General features: G+C 38.9%; 1 protein-coding gene across 1 annotated transcript in view; it reads left to right on the top strand.

Annotated features, from left to right (window-relative positions):
- plecb (plectin b) overlaps positions 1–18,752 on the top strand; it is a 56,916-nt gene extending 38,164 nt beyond the window's left edge. The window contains exons 24-35 of the mRNA XM_060869862.1: positions 432–615; positions 1,505–1,662; positions 1,747–1,922; positions 2,028–2,166; positions 2,798–3,154; positions 3,332–3,415; positions 3,496–3,600; positions 3,747–3,845; positions 6,892–10,035; positions 10,351–17,473; positions 17,707–17,808; positions 17,991–18,752. Coding sequence (XP_060725845.1) covers positions 432–615; positions 1,505–1,662; positions 1,747–1,922; positions 2,028–2,166; positions 2,798–3,154; positions 3,332–3,415; positions 3,496–3,600; positions 3,747–3,845; positions 6,892–10,035; positions 10,351–16,470 — 10,566 coding nt within the window. The 3' untranslated portion in view covers positions 16,471–17,473; positions 17,707–17,808; positions 17,991–18,752. The remainder of the gene's footprint in view (positions 1–431; positions 616–1,504; positions 1,663–1,746; positions 1,923–2,027; positions 2,167–2,797; positions 3,155–3,331; positions 3,416–3,495; positions 3,601–3,746; positions 3,846–6,891; positions 10,036–10,350; positions 17,474–17,706; positions 17,809–17,990) is intronic.
- The last annotated feature ends 773 nt before the right edge of the window (positions 18,753–19,525 follow it).

Here is a 19,525-nt window from a genome sequence, read left to right as displayed (position 1 = left end):
TTTAATTTCACTGTATTTCAGATAGGAGCTCCGGTTTCAGTAAATTTAGCACATTTATTTCATATAGGGATTTGTTTTTTAAGACTAAAGGGTTTTACTGTTATTAGATGACCCTTAAAATAGAGCACCTTCATGATAAGAAATTCCCCTCAGAGTATTAATAACATACACACATACATATTACCTTGTTTACTGAATTACAGAGTGCTCTTGCTAAGTTATTGGGTTTTGGAAAAATGCTTTGACCTTTTACAAAAAAAGGCTTTGCCTTAAAGCTTCTTTAATTTAAGGGTGAAAACAGATTCCTGCTATGTCTTATACTTAAAGAGAGAACTATTCAACAGCATATTATGCAACTAACAGTGAAAAAGATGTGGAGTATCCTAACTTTACAATACTATGTCTTTTTGGTTAATGTGATTGTTTTGTAGCTGAAAACCATGAAGGTGGATGAATATAGGCAGATTTTGAGGAATCTAGAGCTTCACTACCAGGACTTCTTGCGAGACACTAAGAACTCTCAGCTCTTCAGCCCAGATGAGCGCATGCTGACTGAGCAAGACTACAAGAAGGCAACACATCACTATGAGGAACTTCTCCAAACGATGGAGAAAGGTGAGCCCAACTCTCCATGCCTGCTAGCCTGTAAATCTGTTTTTATCAAAGTCCATCACCAGCTAAAAGAATTAATGGAAGTAACAATGGTAATAGTTTGTACTGCGTGGTACTGTAACTGTGAAATTCACCTTGCAGGATGGCGTATCAGAGCAAAGGGTGAGTTGCATCCAGGTAGATGTAGGATGCTTTTATGGGATGTGATGAAAATTTTCATCAGCTCCAAAATGAAGCTCTAAACCAGATGCTTGCTTTTGTACTGTGCTAAATATTGAGATTAAGCGAGTGAACGCATGGATTGTGTTTCTTTTTTTATATTGACAAATTTGTGCTTCTCATGATTTTTTTTGCTGAAAAATGTCTTAATGAATACAGTAAAGGAAAAACATTAAAGCCAAAAACCAGGTGTAGTAAAATTTCTAAAGCCTGTATATGTTTTGGTTCAGTGCTTATGGCACGCATGTTGGATGTTGCACACAATGCTACATTGGGGAAACTGTGGAAAGTCTGAAGTGTAAAGTAGAAAATCTTGTGGGTGACAAATTGTGCAGCGTATGTATTAAATTTTTCGTTGTATGTAACATGACAAATGAATGAAATTGAATGAATGAAATAGCTGAATTGAATGAATGTTTTTCAGTCTTAAGATTTCTTTTTAATCTCTTTTGGCCAAACGGTTATCATAGAACTACTATTTAACTGTTAACCGAGTTATCCGTTTAGCTTCCCATCAAAATAATTTGTTCCTCTGGTTTTCTTGAAGGTGGTATGTTTGGTTAGAGGGTACCAAACTGTTAACTCTCAGTGCACGTTCAGGGCTTTTTATTTGCACTAATTTACCCATAATGCTGTTTGCTGATCTGTGATAACTATTCTATCCTTCCTACAGGTGAGCAGGATGAGTCAGTGTGTAAGACCTACATTACACAGGTCAGAGACTTACGTCTGAAAATTGAGGACTGTGAGTCTCGCACAGTGGCCCGCATTCGCCAGCCAGTGGAAAAAGATCCACTGAAAGACTGCCTCCAAAAAGCCACAGACCAGAAAGTAAGACCCGTGAACTCTAAACTTTATGTATTCATTTATATTTTATATCAGATGACCATCAGCATATGTATTTTGCTCTTGCAGAAACTGCATGTGGAGCTGGATGGCATTAAGCAGAACCTGGATAAGGTGGCTCAGAAAGCAGAAGAGGTACTCGCCTCTCCTGAGCAGACCAGCACTCCAGTCCTCCGCTCTGAGCTAGACATCACACTGCAGAAGATGGACCATACCCATTGCTTGTCTTCAGTCTACCTCGAGAAGTAATAAGAACATATTGTATCTTTCAATTGTTCTGGGATTTCTTCATTCTTTAATAACAGCTGTTTCATAAATGAGGATATTTACTAGCACAATTATTGTCCTAGGCTAAAGACAATCGAACTGGTGATTCGCAATACACAAGGAGCTGAGAGCATTCTCAAAAAGTACGAAGATGAACTCCGCAAGGTTTACACCGTCCCAACAGATACCACAGAAGTGGAGACCTACCGTACTGAGCTCAAGGTGACTGCAATGTCATAAAGCATTGAGTCATGTAAAGCTGAGATCACAAAATGTCTTTGTCCTTTCTGTAATGCACTTTCAATCTACCTGTTAAGTTTAGCTTTGAAAGTTTAGTTTTAATTTGGAAAAAAGTACATGATATTTTATTTATGGAAGCACACAGGTATATAATCAAATATGATATAATAATAATATTAATAGGAATATTTAATCTTAAACATTTTCAATGAGAGGTGGACAAATTGCTAGCCTGGATTCTATGTCCAGTTTTCTTAGTCAGATTTTTATTTATTTATTTATTTTATTTTACACAAAGCATTTTTTAAAATATATATTTTTTATGGATGCTGAAGGTAGTTTACCCGCCCCAAAGGTTTGTAGGAGCTAGTTATCCTGAATTTATTATACATTTATGATGCGTTTATTACTTTCTATGGAACTCTAGGAATCTAGGAAGTCTGTAAATAGTCCTACAAAATCACATGGCAACATTCATGTGAGCCAGTAATATCTTATATTTGAGATGAGTGAGTAAAGAACTCATGGCACACAGCCAGAAATACGGCAGCTATATCAGAGCCATCGTTGTATAAATGTGCATGTTTCTTATATTTATCCCTGTTGTTTACAGAAAATGCGCAGTGAGGCAGAGGGCAAACAGCCTATCTTTGATGCTCTTGAGGGAGAGCTGTCTAAGGCCACTGCCGTGAGTGAGCGCATGGCCCAGGTGCACAGGGAGAGGGATGTCGAGCTTGATCACTACAAGCAGCAACTGTCCAACCTACAGGAGCGCTGGCATGCCATTTTTACCCAGGTTGACCTCCGACAGCGCGAGCTGGAGCAACTGGGGAGGCAGCTGGGATATTACCGTGAAAGCTATGACTGGCTTATTCGCTGGATCACAGATGCAAGACAAAGACAGGAGAAAATCCAGGCTACACCCATTGGTAACAGCAAGACCCTGAAAGAACAACTGGTTCAAGAAAAGGTGCCATTTCACACTTCGTTGCTTATTTAAAAAAAAAAAAAAACAATATCTGAGAATTGTATTGAATTGTAGCATATAAATCTAATAAAATATATTTCTTATTAAGGGTTTGATTGATATCATGAGGGAAAATTCTTTTATTTGAGAGAATAAAGGCTGTGAATTTCTTCTTTACAGAAACTTTTGGAGGAGATTGAGAAAAACAAAGAGAAATGTGACGAATGCCATAAATATGCTAAGGCATATATTGACACTATTAAGGTAAATGCATGTTTGTATGAGTTGTTATTCAAATCATGTTTTGTTCATATAGTATATTAACAAACATCTGTCTATTTCAGGACTATGAACTTCAGCTGGTTGCTTACAAAGCACAGGTAGAACCCCTGACTTCACCATTAAAGAAGACCAAGATGGAGTCTGCCTCTGATACCATCATTCAGGAGGTGAGTACATTTTTATAATTGCTGCCTTTAATGTCTTCTTTATGATATTTCAATCTTCTTATTTTATTTTTCTTTGTTTTTTGTAAAAGACCCTTTGTGTATATTGATAACACTATATTGAACAATTTTTTCCCCTTCCTAATTAGTATGTAACTCTGAGGACTCGCTATAGTGAGTTGCTGACCTTGACCAGCCAGTACATCAAGTTCATCACAGACACACAGAGCCGCCTAGAGGACGAGGAGGTGCGTGATTTGTTAAAGAAACTTACCAAACAAAAACAACACACTAACCCTAACTGTCTAACAACTTACTCACCACCAAAACTTCATGTATTAACGTATGGATGACTGGTCGTTTGGAATTATTCGGTGTTGAGGAAAGAAATATCAGAAGAATATAAAAAGAACTCAACCATCTCTGCTCATTTTTTGAAGAGTTGAAGAAAGAGCCAGAATATAAAATAATGCTTTACATGCATCATGTCAAATTTACAGATTTAAACATACCTTAGATCTTTGGTGAGCAATGCCAGGGCAAAATACTTAGAGAAAAAAATTATGCTCAATACAAATTAATGATAATAATTAGCTAATAAATTACGTCAATGCAACCTAAAATTTTCATATTACATCTATGTCATATCCCCAAACCATACATAAACGTCATTCAGTGGGTATAAAGACTTTTTCTTTATCCTTTTCTTCTTTTACAATACCTTCTCTCACTCAAAGCCGAAGATTCTTACCTTTCACTGAATAACAAACTTCTGTCCCCATTTCCTAACCCTAATCTTTTTTATTTCTTTGCTTCTCTTAACTGCTTGCCAGAGCTTTGTCATGATGATTGCTTATCTTGCTTGGGCACTAAAGAGGTAAAGATTTCTCTTTGCTCATGTCTCATGGGTTGATTATGCATCATTCATTTTTTTAACTAAAATTATCCAATTCTCACTTTTACGTCAGCTCCCAGTAACATTATCTGTTGAAATACAGTGTAATCTGTGCAGTCTGAATTGTCAGGCACAAAATATTGTTGCTAACTTACATATGTAACAAATGACACAATCATATTAGCATATGATTCAGTGAGAATTAGATATATTATAATTTTATAAAGTCTCAAATATGCAATTTTTTGCTTTTGCTGGCTGCTTTAGAAATGAGTTCCTGCACTAATAACATATAGCTGAGCTAAATGTCCTGAATACTGTCCTTTCTGTTGTTTACACAGTATAAACATTTCCTACCTACTCTTACATTTTTAATTTACCTTGAATACCTTTTCAGCAGCAGTCCCATAAGTGTCCTTTTCTATTTCTCTTCTGTTTACTCTATTCTCTATACATTAACTGCTTACATTTCACATTCTTTATCATTTTTATACCATGACACATTTTCGTAATTCTGATTGGTCAGAGGTTATTCACTCAACAGTGGAACATGGCAAATGATATTGTGTATATTAATGTCCACATTAATAGACTTCAGTCGTTTTTATAATATACTAATTTACAGTATGGTGAATATCATATTGAAACACGTCACATAATTTAAAAATAAACAAATTTTATTTTGATATTTAACACAGAAAATTATCTAAAAACTCACTATTAACTTCACTATTAAGGTGAAGATTTTGGTAAGAAGACGTTTATTTAACATTCAGAGTAGGAGACTTTACTGATAGCATTTGGTAACTGTCAGTAACATGAAAAGCTAGTGTCTTAACTTTAAGGAAGAGGAAAAAAGAGAGAAGATAGTGAACGACCAATGGCCGCTGTTTACAGCAACTAATACACAAGTTGGGAGATTAAGATGTTGGCCTTGTGAGTAAGGTGTTGGTCTATCAAACGGAAGGTTGCCAATTTGAATCCCAGGAATATTAAGCTGCCACTAAGGCCACGTTCACACTGCAGGTAAAAGTGGCCCAAATCTGATTTTTTTGGGGTCAAGTGATCAGGTCAGACTTCTTCAGGAGTAGTGTGAACACTCAGATCTAGCCCAGATCTGATTTTTTCAAATCAGATTCAGACCACTTCCATATGTGGTCCTGAATCAGACCCAAATCTGATTTTTTCCAACGTGGCCGCAGTGTGAACAACCAAGGCGGATTTTATGCGACTTTTACGTCAATCTACATCGACATTCGTCACAATTATGCGGCGGCGAGTACGCACACAAACGTGACTACGCCTACAAAATGGTCAAATAAGCAAAAGCCCTCGAAATAAGCCCTCGACATCCGAAAATTTTCAAAACACTGCGTCTCTGTGCTGCCATTACACAAACATTTAGAAAGAAAAAGCGAAAATGCTTACTTCCTCCATAACCTCGCCAACTTGAGCGCAACGGCGTGCTGCGTGTGACGTCATTGTTATTGTTTGTTTGCGCATGCGGGCCAGTTCGAAACAGCAAACAGTTCACACTGGTATCTGATATAGGCCACATTTTAAAAGGTAATGTGAACAGCCAAAAAAAAAAATCAGATCTGAGCAAAATATCCAAATTGAGCATCAAGACTTGCAGTGTGAACGCAGCTTAAGCTTGCTCAAGGGCCCCTGAGCAACGCCATTAAACATTCAATTTCTCAGGTGTATAAAATGAGATAAAATGTAAGATGTTACTTTGGATAAGGGTGTCTGCCAAATGCTGTATATGTAAAGGTTGAATTAGGTTTCATGAATATTCCACTATAGAATATTCCATTCATATTCTAATATCAGAATAAACAATTCATTGTTTATATTAGTAATTAAATATATAAACATTGCTATGGTATAAGATTAATTAACACACTGGGGTGTGTTTGTATAGGAAAATGATAAGTTGATTATTTTCTTACTTATTTTCTAACAGTAATCTCTGCCATACAGATTCTGTGAAATTTTACTATAAGTGAAGATTATTTTAAAATGTGTTTTATCTTTATACAGATTAATTATGTCACCTTGCCTGTCCATGTACAGTTCTAGCCTCATCGCTGTATTTACATTCGAAGCTTTACTGACGATTTTAGTAGCCATTTGACAGCTTAAAAGGAGCCAGTGCACCAGTCGCATGATATTGCAGTTGAAGTGTTTGTTGCTGTGAATGAAATGTCTGCTGCCTCCATACATTACTTATAACACATTGCCATGCATTAATTGTTTGCTTTTGATTTGAGAAATCCTACCTTAACATTTGTCATGTGTGCATATTTCTTTGTGCTAGAAAATAACCTTAACCATAACACCCTGTCATGCTTGCTCATAATCATAATTTTCTTTACCATTTGCTTCCACTAATACAGAAAGCTGCTGAGAAACTTAAAGAGGAGGACAGGAAAAAAATGGCTGATATGCAAGCTGAGTTAGAGAAACAGAAGCAGCTAGCTGAAGCACATAAACAAGCTGTTGCCAAATCAGAGAAAGAGGCACAGGAGCTCAAAGTCATGATGGAAGAAGAAGTTAGAAAGAGAGAGGTTGTTTCTGTGGATGCTGAGAGCCAAAAGCAAAATATTCAGCAAGAGTTGCATGAGCTCAAAATAATGTCAGAACAGCAGATCAAATTAAAAAGTCAGCTGGTGGAAGATGCTCATCAGAGTCGATCCAAAATAGAGGAGGAGATACGTATCATCAGACTTCAACTTGAAATGACATTAAAGCAGAAATCCACTGCAGAGGCAGAATTGCAAAAGCTAAAGGACAATGCAGCAGAGGCAGAACGACTCCGTAAAGCAGCTCAGGAGGAGGCTGAGAAACTCCGCAAACAGGTCACTGAAGAAACTCAGAAAAAACGTGAGGCAGAGGAGAAGCTAAAGCTTAAGGCCGATGCCGAAATCGAGGCTTCTAAGCAGAAGCAAAAAGCCTTAAAGGACCTTGAACAGCTCAGGTTGCATGCAGAAGAGGTGGAGAGATGCAGGAAACAGGCTGAGGTGGAAAAAGAACGACAGATCGTGCTTGCTCACGAAGCAGCACAGAAAAGTTCAGCTGCTGAACAAGAGCGCAAGCGCATGTCATATGTTGAAAAGACATCAAAACTTGAAGAATCACTTAAAGAAAAGCATGGAACTGTCATTCAGCTGCAAGAGGAAGCTGAACGCCTCAAAAAGCAATCTGAGGATGCAGATAACGCAAGAGTGGAATCTGAAAAAGAGCTAGAAAAATGGAGGCAAAAAGCCAATGAGGCCCTTCGCCTAAGGCTCCAGGCTGAAGAAGAAGCCCACAAGAAATCTCTTGCCCAGGAAGAAGCAGAGAAGCAGAAAGAAGAGGCTGAGCGTGAAGCAAAGAAGCGGGCCAAAGCTGAGGAGTCTGCCCTGAAGCAGAAAGAAATGGCAGAACAAGAACTGGAGAGACAGAGGAAACTGGCTGAAGGTACAGCTCAGCAGAAGCTCTCTGCTGAACAGGAGCTCATCCGTTTAAAGTCTGACTTTGAGCATGCAGAGCAGCAGAGATCCCTGCTTGAGGATGAGCTTTACCGCTTAAAGAATGAGGTAAATGCTGCTGTGCAACAGCGGAAACAGCTTGAGGATGAACTGGCCAAGGTAAGAAGTGAAATGGACATACTTCTACAGCTTAAAGCCAGAGCTGAGAAAGAAAGTATGTCTAACATTGCAGAGCGAAAAGAGCTTCTTGAAGCTGAAGCTGCTAAAATGAGGGAACTTGCAGAAGAAGCAGCTAAACTTCGTGCGATCGCCGAAGAGGCTAAAAGGCAGAGACAGGTAGCCGAGGAGGAAGCTGCCAGACAAAGAGCAGAAGCTGAAAGAATACTGAAAGAAAAACTTGCAGCTATCAATGAGGCTACCTGCCTAAAAACAGAAGCAGAGATCGCACTCAAAGAGAAAGAGGCAGAAAATGAGCGTCTGCGAAGAAAAGCTGAAGATGAGGCATACCAAAGGAAAGCTCTTGAAGATCAAGCAAGCCAGCACAAGCAAGACATTGCGGAGAAACTACAACATCTCAAGAAATCTTCTGATATGGAATTAGAGAGACAGAAAGGAATTGTAGATGAAACCATCAAACAGAAACGAGTTGTTGAAGAGGAGATCCGTATCTTAAAACTTAATTTTGAGAAGGCATCATCGGGTAAGCTTGATTTGGAACTTGAATTAAACAAACTAAAGAATATTGCAGACGAAACCCAACAGAGTAAGTTGCGGGCCGAAGATGAAGCCGAAAAACTTCGAAAGCTTGCCTTGGAGGAAGAGAACAGAAGAAGGGAAGCTGAAGAAAAAGTTAAAAAGATTGCTGCTGCAGAGGCAGAGGCAGCTCGACAGCGGCAGGCTGCCCAAGAAGAGTTGGAGCGTCTCAAAAAGAAGGTAGAAGAGGCCAAAAAGCAGAGGGAAGAAGCCGATAAAGAAGCTGAGAAACAGATTGTTGCAGCAAATGCAGCGGTGCAGAGGTGTAATGTTGCTGAACAGCAAGCCCAGAGTGTCCTTTTGCAGCAAAAGGAAGACAACCTTGTACAAGTGAAACTAAAGGAAGAGTATGAGAAAGCTAAAAAGCTTGCTGAAGAAGCAAATAGGGCCAAAGAAAGGGCAGAAAAAGAGGCAGCGCTCCTTCACCAAAAAGCAGAAGAGGCAGAGCTTCAGAGGCAAGCTGCTGAAGCTGAAGCTGCCAGCCGAACCGAAGCACAGAAGGATGCTGAGAGAATGAGAAAAGAGGCTGAGTTAGAAGCAGCCAAGCATGCTCAGGCAGAAGCTGCTGCACTGAAACAGAAACAACAAGCTGATGCAGAAATGGCGAAGCAGAAATTGCTGGCGGAGCAAACCCTTAAGCAGAAGTCTCAGGTTGAGCAAGAGCTTATTAAGGTGAAACTGCAGTTGGATGAAACTGACAAACAGAAATCCCTCCTCGATGAGGAGCTTCATCGCCTTAAGGATGAGGTCAGCGATGCTGTTAAACAAAAGGCCCAAGTAGAGGACGAGCTATTCAAGGTTAAAATTCAAATGGAGGAGCTTGTTAAGCTCAAGCTCAGAATAGAAGCAGAGAATCAACGTCTAATCAGAAAGGACAAAGATAACACACAACAGTTTCTGGCTGAGGAGGCTGAAAACATGAAAAAGTTGGCCGAAGAAGCTGCCAGACTTAGTGTAGAGGCGCAGGAGGCTGCACGCTTGAGACAAATTGCAGAGTCTGACCTTGATCAGCAAAGGGCACTTGCTGAAAAAATGCTTAAAGAAAAGATGCAAGCTATTCAGGAAGCATCCAAGCTGCGAGCTGAAGCTGAAATGCTACAGAGACAAAAAGACTTGGCACAAGAGCAGGCTCAGAAGCTGCTTGAAGACAAACAGCTGATGCAGCAGAGACTTGAAGAAGAGACCAAAAAATTGGAAATACAGCACTTATCCAGTATCAAAGAAACTGATGAGCTACGCACATCAATTGCTAAACTTGAAAGAGAAAAGGATAAATTGAAAAAAGATGCTGAAGAATTGCAGAAAAAGTCTAAAGAGGTATTGTATCAATCGTAGAATAAATATGCGGCTTATGTCATTAACCCCCTCCCTGAAAACTAACATTGCTTAAATGAGAATCTAAAGATTTTACTTGTTACTGTCATGTTCTCTGAACAATATTCTTAATTAACTATGTTTTCATGTTATATTCTCTTCCTTTTACACTAACTGTATAATATAATATAATACTTTATTCAGGTTTTTTTTTTTTACAATATATTTGGTTTGCGTAGAGATGTATTGTTTTGTGTTGTGTGATGTGATGTATTAGGTATTGTGATTTTTTTTTTAATTATTTCTCTTCCACTCTAGATGGCAAATGCTCAGCAGGAACAAATTAAACAGGAGAAAACAATCCTTCAGGAGACATTCATCTTCGAAAAGGAGCAGTTGCTGAAAAAAGAAAAACTAATTGAAGATGAGAAAAAGAAACTAGTGAGCCAGTTTGAAGAAGAACTGAAAAAATCCAGAGCTCTAAAAGATGAACAAGAGCGGCAACAAAAACAAATGGAAGACGAGAAGAAAAAACTTCAGGCTACCATGGATGCTGCTCTTAAGAAACAAAAGGAAGCTGAAGAAGAAATGGTCAATAAGCAAAAACAGATGCAAGAGTTTGAGAAGAAAAAGCTTGAGCATGAAAAACAGCTTGCTGAAGAAAACAAGAAATTACGTGAAAGACTTTTGCAGCTTGAAATCATTCAGCAGCAAAGCGTGATTGTGGAGAACCAGTCTAGAGACCTTAATGGACAGAGTGTTGAAATTGACAGTACAAATGGAGACTCTGCTTTATGTTTTGATGGCATTCGTGAGAAGGTTCCAGCAAGCCGCCTGCTAGAAATAGGCCTTATAAGCAAAAAGGATTATGATAATTTAACCAAAGGCAAGATCACTGTGAATGAGCTTAGCCAGACCGAAAAACTTAAAACTATACTTAAAGGCAGTAACTGTATTGGGGGCTTGATTGTTCATCCAAACCATAAAATGCCCATTTATGAAGCCATCAAAGAGAAGAAAATTTCTCCTGGAACTGGTATAGTCCTGTTAGAGGCACAGGCAGCCTCTGGATACATTATTGATCCTATTAATAACAAGAAGTTATCTGTCAATGAGGCGGTGAAGGAAGGTCTAATAGGCCCTGAACTTCATAACAAAATGCTATCTGCTGAGAAGGCTGTGACTGGTTACAAGGATCCCTATACAGAGGCAAAGATTTCACTCTTTGAAGCCATGAAGAAAGGTCTTATTTTGGAAGAACATGCCATCAGACTGCTTGAGGCTCAAATTGCAACAGGAGGAATCATTGACCCAGTCAACAGCCATCGTGTACCCATTGAAACAGCCTATAAACAAGGTCAATTTAATGCAGAAATGAACAAAATTCTCCAGGACCCCTCTGATGACACGAAAGGATTCTTTGATCCAAACACCCAAGAAAATCTCACATACTTGCAGTTGATGAAGCGATGTGTCACAGATCCTGAAACAGGATTACTTCTCCTACCGATTTCAGAAACGGCTGCCCTTAATGCTAAAGCATTCACGGATGAGGAAACTAAGGATATTTTCAATAAGACAAATGTGTCTGTGCCATTTGGAAGATTCAGAGGAAAGACTGTTACAATTTGGGAGATAATAAGCTCCGAATATTTTACAGAAGACCAGAGAAAAGATTTAATTCGCCAGTACAAAACAGGCAAAATTACAGTAGAAAAGATCATCAAAATTATAATCACTGTTGCTGAAGAAAAAGAGAAAGCAAACGAGCTTGCATTTGATGGCCTTAGAGCATCTGTTCCTGCTACAGAGCTACTAGAATCAAAAGTTATTGACAAAGATCTTTATAACAAGTTACACAAAGGAAATAAGACTGTCAAAGAGGTATCTGAGATGGAGTCAGTACACAAAGCTCTGAAGGGTTGCAACTGCATTGCAGGAGTAGTCATCGACACAACTAAAGAGACCATGTCATTCTACCAGGCTTTGAAAAAAGATGTGATGAGGCCAGGCCCTGCTCTTGCTCTCTTGGAAGCTCAAGCTGCATCTGGATATATTGTAGACCCTGTGAACAAGCAGATCCTTACAGTAGATGAAGCTGTAAAAGCAGGTGTTGTTGGCCCTGAGCTACATGAAAAACTGCTGTCTGCAGAAAGAGCTGTCACTGGCTACCGGGATCCTTACACTGGAAAAACTGTATCTCTCTTTGAGGCAATGAAAAAAGAACTGATTAACAAAGACCAGGGAATCAGATTTCTTGACGCACAACTGGCAACAGGAGGCATCATAGACCCAGTTAAAAGCTACCACATTCCACAAGAAATTGCCTACAAACGGGGTTACTTTGATAATGAAACGTATAAGGTCTTGACTAACCCAACAGAAGACATCAAGGGTTTCTATGATCCAAACACACAAGAGAATGTGTCCTATCAGCAGCTTCAGAAAAGATGCATTACTGACAAAAAGACTGGGCTTCAGCTTCTGCCTTTGTCTGAGCAAGCGATCAATGCCAAAGAGGAAGAGAAATACACTGAAGCACAGTCCAAAGAAGCACTGACACAGGCATCAGTAGAGATTCAGAGTGGACCATTTAAAGGCAGAAAAGTTACCATCTGGGAGATAATCAATTCTGAATATCTTACTGAGGAACAACGACTTGATTTAATCAGGCAGTACAGATCTGGAAAAATTCAAATTGAAAAGATAATAAAGATTGTAGTTACAATTGTGGAAGAGAGAGAGGCCAAGAACCAAGATCAGTCCGGTTTCAAAGGTCTCAGGGCTCCTGTCCCAGCAAAATCCCTTTTGGAATCCAAAATTATTGATAAATCTACCTATGACTTGCTTCAACAAGGTAAGAAGACTCCAGATGAAGTCAGCAAAAACAACAATGTTAGTAAGTACTTACAAGGCTCTGATACCATTGCTGGCATATACCTTGAACCTACAAAAGAAAAGCTTGGCATTTATCAAGCAATGAAAAAGAAACTTTTGAGACAGAACACAGGAACTGCTCTACTTGAAGCCCAAGCTGCTACAGGTTTTATTGTGGATCCTGTAAAGAATCAATTTCTCACAGTTCATGATGCTGTTAAAGCAGGTCTTGTGGGACCTGAACTTCATGAAAAACTTCTCACTGCTGAAAAAGCTGTTACTGGCTACAAAGACCCATTCACAGGCAAAACTATCTCCTTGTTTCAAGCCATGCAAAAAGAGCTCATACCCAAAGACCATGCCATGCCTCTATTAGAGGCACAGATTTCCACAGGAGGAATTATTGATCCAGTTAACAGTCATCGGATTCCCATTGATGTGGCATGCCAGCGGGGTTATTTCAGCAAGGAAATGGCCAGCATTATAGCTGAACCCTCAGACATAAACAAGACTTTCTCTGACCCTGAGACTGATGAGAATGTGACATATAAACAGTTAAAAGACAAGTGTATGAAAGATCCTGAGACGGGCTTAAACCTCTTACGACTATCCAAACCACAGGCACCAACAGTGGTCGAAAAGACTTACCTTTATACTGAACAACAAACCCAGAGCGATCTAGCTACTACTCAGTTGGACCTACCAATTGAAGGTCTTGCTCAAGGTTCAATGTCCCTCTGGGATGTTATGAACTCAAATCTGCTACCTGAAGAAGAAAGGACAAAACTCCTGGACGAATATCGTTCTGGCAAAATAACTAAAGAGCGAATGATTATTATTATCATTGAGATAATGGAGCAGAGAGAAATCATCAGAGGGGAGAACATCAAGTCATGTAATACGGGCAGACGCCGTGTCACAATCGAAGAACTCTACAGTGCCCGTATAATTGACATAGAAACATTCAACCTACTAAAGCAAGAGAAGAAGACCATTCGTGAGATCATGGAGTTAGAGAGTGTTAAACAGTACTTGTTTGGTACTGGCAGCATTGCTGGTGTGGCCCCTGATTCCAAATCTAAAATCAGTATTTATCAGGCAATGAAGAGAGGGCTTATGAATCCAGAAGATGCAGTTGTCTTCTTGGAAGCCCAGGCAGCCACTGGGTTTATCATTGATCCTGTGAAGAATGAGATGCTTACAGTTGATGAAGCAGTGCGCAAAGGTGTCGTAGGGCCAGAAATTCACGACAAACTTTTGTCAGCAGAAAGAGCAGTGACTGGGTATAAGGATCCATACAGTGGCAAAATTATTTCTCTTTTCCAGGCAATGAAAAAGGGCCTTGTGCAAGATGACTATGCTTTAAGGCTACTTGAGGCTCAGACAGCAACTGGTGGTATTATAGATCCAGAATTCAACTTCCATCTGCCAGCAGATGTTGCCACACAACGTGGCTATATCAACAAAGAAACATATGAGAAACTCACTGATGAAGTTAAAGGATATGTTGATCCTGTTAATGAAGAAAAACTCTCATATGCACAACTGCTCAAGAGATGCAGGCTTGATAAAGATGGACAGTATTTGCTGCCTTTAGCAGAAAAAAGACCAATGTTCAAGGGTCTCAGAAAAGAAATCACAATTGAAGAATTGATACGCTCACAGATTATTGATGCAGAAACTGTCTCTGCACTTAATGATGGTTTGTTAACAGTTGAAGAGGTGAGCAGTAGGCTTAAGAAATACCTTGAGGGCACAAGCTGTATTGCTGGAGTGTTTGTGGAAGCAACTAAAGACCGTCTTTCTATATACCAAGCCATGAAGAAAAATATGATCAGGCCTGGGACTGCCTTTGAATTGCTGGAAGCCCAAGCAGCTACGGGATACATCATTGACCCAATTAAGAGTCTTAAGTTAACAGTTGGTGAAGCTGTGAAGATGGGGATAGTGGGTCCAGAATTTAAAGACAAGCTCATGTCTGCTGAACGGGCTGTAACTGGATACAGAGATCCTTATACAGGTAAAACCATCTCACTATTCCAGGCTATGAAAAAAGGTTTGATTCTCAAAGACCACGGAATTCGTCTTCTTGAAGCTCAGATTGCTACTGGAGGTATCATTGACCCAGAAGAGAGCCACCGCTTGCCTGTGGAAGTGGCTTACAACCGTGGATTCTTTGATGAAGAGATGAATGAGATCCTCTCTGATCCATCTGATGACACCAAGGGCTTTTTTGACCCAAACACTGAGGAGAATCTAACCTATCTGCAGCTAATGGAGAGATGCATTATAGACCCAGAGACTGATCACTTGCTATTACTCTTAAAGGAGAAGAAACGAGAAAGAACAACATCCTCCAAATCATCTGTTCGCAAACGCAGAGTTGTTATTGTTGATCCTGAGTCAGGCAAAGAAATGTCTGTGTATGAGGCCTATCGCAAAGGCCTCATTGATCACCAAACATATCTTGAACTTGCAGAGCAGGAATGTGAATGGGAAGAAATCACAATGACATCATCTGATGGTGAAGAGAAGTCCATAATCATTGACAGAAGGTCAGGTCGCCAGTATGACATTGCTGATGCTCTGGCAAGAGGTCTTATTGATCAGTCTGCTCTTGACCAGTATCGCTCTGGCAACCTTGCCATTACAGAATTTGCTGACTTGTTGTCTGGAAACATGAGTGGCTTTCGCTCACGGTCATCATCCATTGGATCCTCTTCCTCCTATCCAATGAGTCCAATACCATCTATTAAAACACCCACAACTCTGTGGAATGATCCAACTGAGGAAACTGGACCTGTGGCTGGCATTCTTGATACAGACACTTTAGAGAAGATTTCAATCACTGAAGCCATGCACAGAAACATAGTGGACAGCATCACTGGCCAAAGACTGCTGGAGGCACAAGCTTGCACTGGTGGCATAATAGACCCATCAACTGGGCAAAAGTACTCTGTTGTTGATGCAACTAATAAGGGGCTTCTAGATAAGATAATGGTTGACAGAATTAACCTAGCACAGAAAGCCTTCAATGGATTTGAGGATCCTAGAACCAAAGTGAAAATGTCTGCTGCACAAGCCCTTAAGAAAGGCTGGCTGTATTATGAGGCTGGTCAGCGTTTTCTGGAGGTGCAGTATCTTACTGGTGGGCTTATTGAACCAGAGGCTGAAGGAAGAGTATCTCTGGAAGAATCAATCAGGAAAAGCATTATAGATGCTCGCACAGCCCAGAAGCTAAGGGATGTGAGTGCTTATTCCAAATACCTTACATGTCCCAAAACTAAACTGAAGATCTCCTACAAGGATGCAATGGACAGAAGCATGGTTGAGGAAGGAACTGGGCTAAGATTGCTAGAAGCCTGTTCACAGTCTAGTAAAGGGCTTTACAGTCCATTTAATATAAGTGGCGCCGGGTCTGCTACTGGCTCAAGATCTGGATCCAGGACAGGATCTAGATCAGGTTCAAGAAGAGGTAGCATTGATGCCACTGGATCCGCCTTCAGCTTGAACTTCTCCTCATCTTCCTATACATCCAGCAGTTATTCTCGCAGATTCTAATACTGCCCCTGTTACAGTATGCATTTAGCCCAAACTCTCACAGCACTGTCAGTGATACAATCTTGTAGCTTCAAAAAGGCTAGATTTTAAATCAATTCCCCCACTACACACTACATCTGCGGAAAACAAAGATTTATTTATTAATTTTAATTTGCACGATTTTGTTATAGAAAAGTGCATTCCAGAAACTACTGTTATGTTCTTATTGGAAGCTGGTGACAGTGTCCCATTATATGTAGTTTGGGTGCTTAAATACTATGCATTGTATAGCCAACCATGACATTTATTCATCCTTACAGTTTTCTTCTAACTTCAGATCATTTTTATATACAAGTAATGTTGAAAATTTTGCTCATTACTCAAATACCACTGCTGAATTTATAGGACGTTATTATAGTTAAATACATCAACTATCTAGTTATTTTTTACAGAGAGTATTTTTTATTAACTACTACTTTTTGCTTGCATTCGTACTTTAATTTAAGATGTCTTTATATTTTACTTAGATTTGCTTTCAAGTTAACAAACCAGGAAATATGCCAAAATGGACAAGAACATTATATTAACAAGATTTAAAGTATACACGTGTTTTTTATGCATGTATATGGCTGGTTAACAGAACATGCCATCATGGAAGTAGTGTTGAGCAAAAATGATTGCAGAATGTATAGAGAGAAATATCACATGACATTTTGATGTTAACACTGGACGAGGAAAGCATACTTAATGTAACATCAAGTATGCAACAACCCAAGCATCTCACAACCCAGACTTATTCCCCAATATGGAAGTATACACCTTATTTATTATCATCAAATGTCCTTTATAATACAATAAATAAGAGCACCAATATCCCCTGTCACCATGAAACAACTACACAGTTCACAGTCATTTCATTCAAGCATTCCTGGTGTATTGTGCCAAGAAGAATTAAGATGTCCGACCCTACCTCTACTCATAGCATCTGGACAAACCTGAATGCGATGCTGAGCATTTAATACTTGTAAGTGAAATCAAGAATATATTTTAAAACCAGATATCTTCTTTTTTGAACCCAGCTCTCTGTTATCCAGCTACTTTATGAATGCCATAAGTTCAAAATGTTTTAGTATTGTACTATTCTCCAAATGAATGTAATTTCTTTTCCACAGATTCATCTCAATTATTAGGCCGTATATCCAGTGTGCAACAGTCATTGACGGCGTGCTTTTTCTCTCTCTTTTTATTTTTCTTCAGTGTTTATCTATAACCAAAGCTGTAGTAATGGAAGAGAGTGTTAGTGTGATCTTGAGCAGTAAAATCGATGCTTGCCCACAGCCCTCAGCTCCAAAGATCCAGGTAAGCACTTTAATTATAAATTTCATTTCATAATCCAGGTTGTGTATATGTATGAAAATATATGTCTGCACGTTCTGTTTATACACATTGTTTCATACATTTGTTTGTTTGTTTGTTTTTTTGTTGTTGCCATTTTCAGTTTTTGTTGTTTCATAGTGTCCATTTTTGTTTTTGTTTTTTAGATCTGCAGTGAGCCTTTCATTCCTTTCTTCTGTTGCTACTACAGTATCATATGCTCAGAGAAGGTAGAGGCTAGGGTTACTCCGAAGTTTTCCTTCAATGTCATACCAGCAATTGACTGTCATCGAATGAACATTTGGTGCCATTACTATCTACAGTGTTCACAAACAAACTTAATTTTGGCAAAACTACTCCTTGTGCTCCTACATTATTTAAAGAGTACCGAGAAACTTTTTCACAGTAATGCTCCTATATTTCTTCTAATCCGTCATTTCACAGTTCTATTAGGCAGTGTAAAGCATTCAATATGCATTCCACTTGTCGAGTGTGTGCTACTGTATTTTGAAGTTTTGAGTTCAGCTATTCAAATTAGTGTATTAGGATATACTATTGGAATACTTTTTTGTTGCTCCATTTTTAGCATAGATATTGTTTTTTTTCCCCTCAACCAGTGTTTCTTCTAATCCACTGTTTATTTTCTTGAAATGATTTGTTTATATCTTCATATTTGGTTTCTTTTTTCTTCATTTTGATATCATGTTCTGTAATATATTTGCTTTGCATGGTTTACTAACTTAATATGACATGAAGAGCAGACATATATGAATTCCATAATTGTCATTGTAAGGTTAGAACCTTATTATTGCAAATGTATGAAATCCAAACTGATCTGTGCATGAGGTATATAATGCTGGGAGGAAATGACATTGCTTTTTAGAATAACCTCATATTCTAATGTAAATAAAAGAATTATAGAAATACTATATATGTCTGGACTTATTTAGTTTGATTTCAATTTGAAGGTCACACATGAAAGTATAATTTTTTTTTTGATTCATGAAAGTTTTTCTGGGACAAAAAAATAGAATGCAAATAGAATACAGTTGTAATTGTCATTGCATCCAAATCTATTATAATAACAACATGGGCATTTACTTTGTTCCTTATTTGCAGATATAACTATCTCCACTGTTCTTAAAAGCTTTTCACTAGATTTTGAAGCATGGCTGCAGGGTTTTTGCTAATTCCTCCATAGTAGTATATGGACCACTCAAATTCTTTCACGCTTACCTTAGCAATAACAGGGTAGTTTCTATAAAATGTATAATCTTATACATTTTGCTTTCTTCATGTTATTCCATCTTAAAACACATACTCATCTCAAAAAGACAATGGTATGTATCTACATAAATATACAGTTAGTATTCATTTTCTGTATTACATAGGCATCTTAATCAATATCCAGGTTTAAATTTAGTAGTATATAATTCATCCTGAAATACTAGAACAGTAAAGTAAAATATGCCTTTCAATAACACCAACATAGGGTGGCACGGTGACTTAGTGTTTAGCACGTTCGCCTCACACCTCCAGGGTTGGGGGTTCAATTCCCGCCTCCGCCTTGTGTGTGTGGAGTTTGCATGTTCTCCCCGTGCCTCGGGGGTTTCCTCCGGGTACTCCGGTTTCCTCCCCCGGTCCAAAGACATGCATGATAGGTTCATTGGCATCTCTGGAAAATTGTCCGTAGTGTGTGATT

The sequence above is a fragment of the Tachysurus vachellii genome, chromosome 5 (assembly GCF_030014155.1).
Source record: "Tachysurus vachellii isolate PV-2020 chromosome 5, HZAU_Pvac_v1, whole genome shotgun sequence".
NCBI lineage: Eukaryota > Metazoa > Chordata > Actinopteri > Siluriformes > Bagridae > Tachysurus > Tachysurus vachellii.
The sequence above is the reverse complement of the archived record's forward strand: the minus strand, read 5'-3'. Positions and strand labels throughout refer to the sequence as shown.